Raw genomic sequence first — 9,270 nt, forward strand, 5'->3', positions numbered from 1 at the left:
TTTGATCTGGTTCAACTCGACCTAACCTGCAGATGGGTTCTTGATGGTCAAGATCAAGATATTAAAAAGCTTTGCAACAAATTAGGCCCTAGGATACATTTTAGAATTGGACCCGGCCACCTCAAATCTTCAAGCTTTTTTGGATAGTTGAATGCTAGCTAGAAATTAGCAGTAAGGCCCAACATTTTCTTTAAGGTTAGTTATATATCAATCTATTTGTTATTTTTCACCATACCAGGACATTTCATCTTTTTCATTTCCACAGTAGAAAATACATGAAAGGAATTTTTATCATGCAAAATTTATAGAAGATGATGGAATGATTTCTTGTATATATATATAGAAGAATCAGTTGCATAGAGAAAACTCTATTAATTCTAATAACATCTTTTTAACAAATTAAGAACTTCATTATAGAGCATTCTTAGAATTTTGTGAGCTTTGAGTGACTTTTGAGGCACTTCCCCACTTGTTATTTCAGTAACAGTATTTCTGATGGGTGCATGGAGACTAACAGGTACTCCTATGGATACGGTCGGTCCACACACATCGATCCCTCTCTTTACAAATTACCTGAGAAAGACATGCAAAGACACATACATAGTCTGAAATTGATTGAAGGCCATGGGTTTTGAAATAGGGTGAGCTTCTGAAATTGATTGAAGGCCATGGGTTTTGAAATAGGGTGATCTTCTGAAATTGATTGAAGGCCATAGGTTTTGAAATAGGGTGAGCTCAACTGTGTCACTAATAAATAAGCAGGCAAAACAGCTAGCCAACCATCGAGAGACTGAATTAATTAACAGGGTCAGGGGTCTAAGAAATTTAAACATATGATGATGACATTAAGAGATCATCATCGATTGCCCCTGGAATCGTGGGTCTTCAATAGACTCCTGGTCATGTATTTGGGATCATTCACTTGAGGATGTTTAATGTTCTTCACTACATTAAATTAGAAGAGAAATTATATATATATATATTTGATGTGCTACTCCTTATACAATTACATGCAGGTTCCACTCTTTTCAGCTGCAAATGTCAAGCAAGGTAACTGAAGTTGCTGGACTGAAGACTAAATTCTTCGAGTCTAGTTTCTAGATACAGAAGAATGAAGACTAGTCAACTTCCTAGACTCAAGAAAACTCTTTTTTTGGGGTTCACTAGATTCTAAGTATTTAACAAAAGCAGCAAAGTCAGTGTCTTTGTAGATCCTTGGATTAGACTCATTGATCAGTCTTTGTGCTGCTCTGACGACGGTATCAAAGGGTAAGCTGTGCAATGAAGCAATTGACAAGCGAGACCTTGTTGAGTTCACTAGAACCCTATGCAGCACGCTCTTGTATCTTCCATTACTGAAGATCTGTATGACATGCATGAACAGTGATTAATTAATTTCAAAACCCATAAACATGAAAGGCTATACTCATTGACACAAACGTACCTCAAGATGATCACCAACGTTGACGACTAAAGAGTTAGGAAGAGGTTGAACAGTAAACCATTTTCCTTGGTACTGTATCTGAAGACCTTCAACTTCATCTTGAAGAACAAGTGTAAGAGAGCCATAATCAGAATGAGGAGGCATTCCTAGAGTAAGTTCAGGTTCTGGGCATGGTGGGAAGCAGTTAATCACCAGTAGCTGGCTTCCATCTTGGAATTGTTTCAAGTGGTCTTCATCTTCTGGGTCATCCACCAATCCAAGGCTCTCTAAGATTGCCTTCATAAGCATGGCGAATAAGGATTTGGTTTGTTTGGAGTAAGTAACCGCCGATTGCCTGCTGACCCAATTAATTAATTTAAACAGAAAAGTTGAATCATAAAAGTAGAATTGATGGGATTAATATTAAATTCAATATGCGAAGCATCCTTGAACCTTGCTGTCTTCAACCTCACATTTAAGCCAGCAAGTGCTTATGTGGATGTACATATATTATTATTCAGATAAGAACGTAAATAAACAAACAACACTAACCAACTTTCTAGATTCTCTCAGAGATTGAGAGGTAGAGAAAGCAAGCATGTGCATTTTTTAAGATCATAAAGATAAACAAATTCAAGAACAAACCCATAAAAGAATAATCAATTCAGAGAGAGAGAGAGGTTGTCGTTACCTCAAGTCTAGAGGAAAGGAAGGCCAAAGAGAAAGGATATCCGGAAGAGGATTGCAGAGAAGTTTTAAGAAATCTCTCCAACAGAACACTCCATCTTTATTCTGGTTAAAGCTGGTTCCATAACGAACAGGAGAAGTAAGATCTGGTGTCATAAACTTAGCTCTCTCCTCATAAGGAAGCTCAAAGAAGCGTTTGCTTACATCGAGCATATTACTTATAACATCACTAGGAATGCCATGGTTGGTCACCTGGAATGGAAGAATTAGTCAATGCAGGAAAACCCAGATTTCATATTCTAATTATTATTAATATTAAACAACAAACCCACCTGAAAAAACCCATAATCTTCACAAGCTTTTGATACGGTTTTAAGAACTTGTGATCTTTCAGGACCCTGTAACTGGGCAAAGTCGATGATGGGCAACTTTATATGACTACCATCAAAGGCTGCAGCAACAGTTTGTTGTTCCTGGAGATTGGGTCTGTCTGGCACCGGCAATACATACTTGTTGGGAAGTCTTGTAATGCCATTTTCACATAGATGTTTCACTCCTCTCTGGTATCGGCTCTCTGATGAGTTACAGGTACGATTGGGATCAGCAACTTCATTTTTGTTCAGATCAGCCACTATCAAACCACCCATAGAACCTGACCCAATTCCCTGTAAAACATGGTAGATAATAAGATTATACAGTCATCCAAATATGTAGAGAAGAAGCTAGTTGGTTCAAGTATGACATGAAAGCAAAACAGAAATATACATATATAACTCAACTAACTAGGTTACATATTTATGTCATGCTAACCTTGAGATTTGAGAAGGAGAAATGGAAAGAAGAAAAGTTTTGTGATCTAGTGATTGTAGAACGAATAGAAGAAAAGACTTGAGAATGAGAGACGAGAGAGGGGGAGATGTGTATTTATAGAAGAAATTAAGTGGTTCTAACTAGAACAGAGTAGCTAGTTTTGCTAAAAGCGGTTTCGGATTTCTGGGAAACCAGAGACTTGCATCACTCAAGAACATTGTCAAAAGTTGCAGTCAAGACACACGAACTACCTGTCTCCATACTGTTGCATGCTGCTAGGAAATTTTCAACTCTAAGGTTTGTCTTCTCTGAACCCTAATTGCCCTACACATATCACTTACCTAAGCAAGCGATTGTCTCTCTTTAATCACTCTATATATGGTCAGATCTCTCGTCTCATATGTCAAAAGAAAGAGTTGACGAAATTAAAAATTATAAAAGAAGAAAAGAAAATGGAAGAGCTGTTTCTCACCTTGTGAAGGTCTCTTTATTTCCATTGTTGACTTGTAAATAAGAATATTTATACACAATATCTCATTAACAAAAAAAACTAAGAGGACCCCTATGATAACGAAGCTTTTGTCAATTGTAAACGAAAATTTCTTCCATTTCATGGCATTACCATTCATTAATTTATTTGATTATTAAACATTTTGACGCATGACCTAAGAATAGGGTTTTATTAATTAGTTGACCACAGCTAATTAACCCAATAGAAAATATAATAGATGAATGGCCGCCACGCGAATAATAAGAAAGATACATACCCAAATATATATATATTATATGGTTGTTATAAGGGAAGGGAAAGAGGTCACTAATCACATGATTAGCTGTCAAGATTATAGTTAAAAGTTAAAAGTAATCATCTATGATCTACCTCCCATGAATTTGATCTAGATAATATCAAGATTTGTTTATGTAAATATCACCACCTAATTGTACGGAAATATGATTTGGGTTCATGATCTTGATTGTAAAAAACATTTTACGGGATTGATGCTTTGATATGATGTTTATACTCTTATCCCTCTTGATAAATTTTGAAAGAGGCTCTTTTATTGACCTGAAACTGAGCTCATTCGTGTCCTCCGTACTTATAATATAAGGAAATACATATGCATTGTACATGAAAAGATATCAAATACAAAGAATTATTATAATTAGTAATTGAGGCAAAAACATGAGTGGTAGAAAAACTTAATTAAATCTCATTAATGGGAAGAAGGAAGAAATGCAAACGCATTATTACCTTATAATAAAAATGTATTAGACCACCTTCTCTCTCTCTTGCCATGTTCTTTGAATAGAGCAGAAAAAAACAATATGATAACTCATAATTAAGCATTACACAATAAAAATCCCCCGCCAAGAAGAAAAGAAAAAAGTCTTCGATAATTAATAATAAACTAAACCTTGTTTAATTTAACTTATCAAAGATGTCCATGGAGTAATGCATACTCATGATTCACGAGTTCAATTGTAGTGTTCAATTGCAGCCTCAGTTTAAATATTGATCCTTTTTTTATGGGAAGAAAGCTTTTCACGTTTAAGATGGGTTTGCCAATCATCTTAAGAGTCTTAATCACTTCTTTCCCTCTAGCATAGAATTGAAATAAATCTCCTATGGGTGCCTATCATTTTGGATAGAGTAAATAACATATATACTTCTTTTTTTTTTGGAAAATTCTGGTTAGTATATATATATAGGAGGAAGAGCTGTTGATATCTTACTCATAAAGTATTGGTCTTTACCAAGTCAGGCAGCCCCTAGGGTTAATTTATTGACTTAGTAGAACCACAAAAAATTCAATTAAAATCACCAGGAAATATGCCATAGCTGCATCACTCATACTGAAAATGATATTCACTCAAATGCACATATATTAATTATGGGGTTCTTAATATAATACTTTCAGAATCGTAAATAATATCATGCATGGCATTCATAGAGTTGAGTTTACAATACATCAAAACTTTAGAACCCTGATCAGATTTATTAAACAAAAGGAAGACATCAGAGAGTTGGGATTTAGGTCTTGGACCTCCTAGGTCAGGGACCATTTTAGTGCTGTGAACTAGTTCTTTTTATAACTTACCAAAGAAATCAAACCTAGTTTTTTTCTTTCTTTCTTTTTCCTCTCTAATATATATATATAATATATATATAAAACTTGAAGGATATATAGTTGGGGTTGATATATAGATTAGTAATAACTGAGGAGGTTGCTGCTGGACATCACTACATCAACTTTTGTGTTTGTTTCTCTCTAGTTATCTCAGTAATGAAATCAAATGCAACCTTAAATAGTGGTTGAGAAACCATTGATTAACCTCTTAAACAAATTACTTTTGACACAGCCCCTCCTTCCCAAACAAAAAACCCCCCTTGCCACCCCAGCATCCACCTCTAATATTGTCTGATTATTAGGTCATGTTAGCCAACCATGCATATTTCCTTAGTCAAATTAAGAGAAAAGAGAAGAACCCAAGACCACCCAAACCCTAGCAACCAAATAGGGTCGGTTTGTTTCCTTAACCTATTGAAGAAATTTGATGCCATGCAGCTGGAACACAGTGTTCCTTTTGTCTTTTCCTTCTCCATTCGTTGAACATATATAGTTTAGTTTAGTTCAAATATATATAAAATCAGCTCTTGCTTATCAATTCTATGTTATATATATGCTCTCTCCCTCTCACCCCTATATATAATTTGGCAATATGGTTCAAAATCAAACATGTGGCAATCAATATGATTTAGGTAATTAACAAATGGGTTGTTTTCTTAAACTAAAAACTTAATCTGAATCCAGATAAAACTAAAAAGGTTTAAGAATGGGTGAAATGTCAACCTTTTTAATATAGGTATAAAAAAGATGGACGGCTTGAGAAAATTTCAAGACATGAATGCATGGATAAGAATAACATTAAAAAGGCGTACACTACATTCTAAACCTTCCGTTGCATGCATGTACTACTACTACTGATGTGGCTCATGCAGATATTATATAACCCTAGCTAGCTATATTAATTTGATTTGGACGTAGACGTCATGCAAAATTACCTCATGCATGAGATATGATCGAGCTCTGAGAAGTGAAGATGAAAAATTATCAATAGAAATGGATAAGCACTAGTTAGCATCAAGGGGTCACGTATGATATAGTATGTGATGCATGCATGACCAAATTGAAAGAACGACAAGGATAAGAACCTTATTTACTCTAAGATGTTTGATAAGCATATCCCTTCTCACTTATTGCTTTTTTAGATTCCTTAACTAGTTTTTATTTCATTTTAAAACTATTACAAGAATTATTTATTTTTCAAACATATTTTTCATTTCATAATTTTTTTTGAATAATAAATTACCAAATTTTTTTTTTTTGATAAAAAAAGATTTTTAATATTTATTTATTTTTAATTAATAGAGATAAATTAAGAACGAAAATTAGTAAAAAGAATCTTACATTAAAAAAAAAAAAAAAGAGTTGAAGATTCCTTGACAACTATGATGGCAACTTTGGTTCAAGGATTGAAATAACAAAATTATTGGAAGCATGCATGAGACCTCCATATATTCCATGTGTCTTCAATTTTATTTTATTTTTAAAATTTAATTTATAGTTTTATTATTAATAAACGTAGATCATACATGATTGGAAAGTACATTATAGAAGATAGTAAGGATGATGTTAGCTTTATTTTGAGAATGTGAAAAAAAAAAAAAAAGAAGAAAAAGAAAGAAGAAGAAAAAAAAAGAGAGGTTCTTCTTGTTGCAGTGATTATATGGTGCACTCGTAGTAGGAAAATCAAATTTCAATTGGGGCGAATAACTTGAATCAAGGCCAAACTTTTAACATATATCATGCCAAAAAGAACCTTAAAGTTTGCATTTCTATATATTTTCACAAATAAGGTTTCTATTCTTTTTCTTTCTTTTCTATTTTGTTATCTATTATATTCCTACTCTACCTTTTTTCCAGTTTGTGATTTGTCAATTTTTGTTTGATAGGTTTTAACAGGTTGCATAACATTATCTTAACTTACTATTATTTTTATTTATTTTGACTTATTTTTCTTTGGCTAAAGGTGTTCATCTTTTCCATACAATAAGAGAAAAAAGGGTTTGTTTTATTCAAAATCAACCAATTACCTAACCCCACCTGATCTGGCCCTGTTATGGTTTGTAGTGTAATACTGACTGGAAAGTTATGAATATTTATAAGAATCTACTTAACTGCTTTGCATTTTCTACAAATTAAGGGTGACTGTATTTGAAGAATGGACCGAACTGTAACTTTTGACCTAACAAAATGTCATAAAAATTTTCTGGGTAATGGTCGTTCTCAAAACTGTGTTTGGTATGCATTCTTAGTATAGATTCTGAAACTAAAGAAAGATTGAATACGTTCCATGCTGAAAATCTATTCCAAGAACATGCATACCAAACAAAACCTAAAATTTTTTCTCACCCTTCCTTAGCTCCTCAAATGTCAAGAGTGAAAGCTAAGTATGCATTGCTTGACAGCAACTTCACTGATTAGGAATATGAGCCTTGAGTCTCCCTGATCTGTGGTTGTATATGTTTATTAGCATAATGGGGTTCTTCAGGGTCCTCATAAAATGTTCAATAACATCAATTAGATTCGAGTCCGTCCAGTTACCTTTGTTTAGTTCCCTGAACCCAGGTATCCAAACTTGTAGTTGTGTTTTGCTGTTTCCCCGTTGACTAGATTTTGTGTCTCATCAATCCATTGTCTATTGCTAATGCAGATTATTAAAATTAAGGAAAAGGCAGACCTGTATTCATAACTAAACTAAAGAAACTTGTTTCCTGCAGGTTAGGTGAGATTGCGAGACTTGAGCGAGAGTGGATTGACTAGCTTGTTATTTTGTAAGCCTTAAGATCCCTGATTCGCTCATTAGTTGATTGCTGGATTTTTGACTTCTGACCAGTTTAAATTAATTCAATGCAACCTATCACTATAATGTCTCAAGGAGAACTCCTTTCAGAACACAGCAGAAATTTTTTTTTTTTTTTTTTTTTTTTTTTGGGGGGGGGGGGGGGGGGGTGGGTGGGTAGAAAGGAAATCTATTAAAGCACGGAGACTAAACACCCAGATGCAGCAAACCTGCAACCCAAGGATCGGAAGCTCGGAAGCTAGCCAAGTTGTCATTCCCGGCAATGACAAGGCAGAAGTTGAAGAAAGATTACAAAGTACGTATGCAGTTGATACCAAATCTTGGTTACCAAGATAATAAAAAATAAAAAAATGAAAAGATACCAAGAAATCTTAATGTGAGGGTTAATCTGTAACTTTACCCTTCAAGTTCGAGGAATCTACACAAACACTTAAAAGAGGAGGAGTGAAAAGGTAAGGTCACCTCTCTTAGTGAGGATACCTTTCAGCTCAACTTCCCTTTAGGAATGCCTCTCTAATGGAATCTTCACATTTTCACCCAACAGTGGGTTCAAGCTTGGTTCGTGTCACACAAACTAATATTACATAAGTCCTTACTATATATAAACAATATAATTAGCTGCTCCTCTCAACCCGATGTGGGACTAAATAAAAATCATAGGATAAAAGACACGATTAAAACATATAAAAACATTAAATAATATTAAATAAGTTTTAAACATTTTACAAAAGAATATATATTATTTATTCTTTTGGTTGAAGAATATCATTGATTCCTAGGGTTCTTGCTATCTGCAATTAGGGTTTCTCCTCTCCATCTTCCTCCTTGTCTCTGTGTATTATAAATCTCATGATTCAGTGTTGTAATCTTGCAATTCTCATGTGGTTTTAGGATCTCAGTCTATTTATGAGATTCAATGTATCCATAGGTATTTGACGTTCGGTCGTAAGGTTATGGATCTTGGTGTAGTGCATCGAGCTCTAGAGACGCAGGCCTAGTTTAGGCTGAACTCCGTGATTTAGTTTGTGTTTTTCTTCTTTTCTTCTTCTTGCATGGTTCAATCTAGTACTGGGATAGTTTGCCAGGCCTAACACTTAAAGCTACAGTTGACCTCCATCATTGGCATTGAAATGGCACTCCAGCCTGATAATGAAAGCCCAAATTAGAAATCCAGATCACTTCAGCACAGTTATATATGCCCTAGCAGAATGTATTTATTGATGCTTCCCACCTTTCTTACGAAACCACCATTTGGTGTATATGAACAGATCATTGGGTACCCATGAGCTGAGTTACAATTGGACAACTAACCCTCATAAGCTGCAATTGTGACACATCAGTAAAGTTCTCTGGTATAGAAAGCTTTAATATGATTTCTTGTGTTAAATTGTTTATGCTAAACTGAGCTTCAACAGATCAAATCT

At 34.3% G+C, this 9,270-nt stretch overlaps 1 protein-coding gene across 1 annotated transcript; it reads right to left on the bottom strand.

Annotated features, from left to right (window-relative positions):
* Positions 1 to 834: 834 nt before the first annotated feature.
* LOC149021362 (2-oxoglutarate (2OG) and Fe(II)-dependent oxygenase superfamily protein) lies at positions 835 to 3,239 on the bottom strand. The gene is made up of 5 exons (XM_089147108.1): positions 2,921 to 3,239; positions 2,443 to 2,775; positions 2,115 to 2,362; positions 1,445 to 1,778; positions 835 to 1,363 (listed from the first exon to the last, which is right to left on the bottom strand). Exons 2-5 carry the CDS (start codon positions 2,755 to 2,757, stop codon positions 1,091 to 1,093), a joined length of 1,170 nt encoding a protein of 389 aa, XP_089003234.1. The 5' UTR covers positions 2,758 to 2,775; positions 2,921 to 3,239; the 3' UTR covers positions 835 to 1,090.
* Between the last annotated feature and the right edge of the window lie 6,031 nt (positions 3,240 to 9,270).

This window comes from Hakea prostrata, chromosome 3 (genome assembly GCF_041222555.1).
Source record: "Hakea prostrata isolate BN-2017 chromosome 3, UWA_Hpros_2, whole genome shotgun sequence".
NCBI classification, from domain to species: domain Eukaryota; kingdom Viridiplantae; phylum Streptophyta; class Magnoliopsida; order Proteales; family Proteaceae; genus Hakea; species Hakea prostrata.

Coding starts and splice junctions, on each gene's coding strand:
- LOC149021362 (XM_089147108.1), bottom strand. CDS start 2,757: ATGGGTGGTTTGATAGTGGCTGATCTGAACAAAAATGAAGTTGCTGAT. Junction 1,779..2,114: donor TCCTTTCCTCTAGACTTGAG/GTAACGACAACC, acceptor TTGGGTCAGCAG/GCAATCGGCGGTTACTTACT. Junction 1,364..1,444: donor ACGTTGGTGATCATCTTGAG/GTACGTTTGTGT, acceptor CATGTCATACAG/ATCTTCAGTAATGGAAGATA.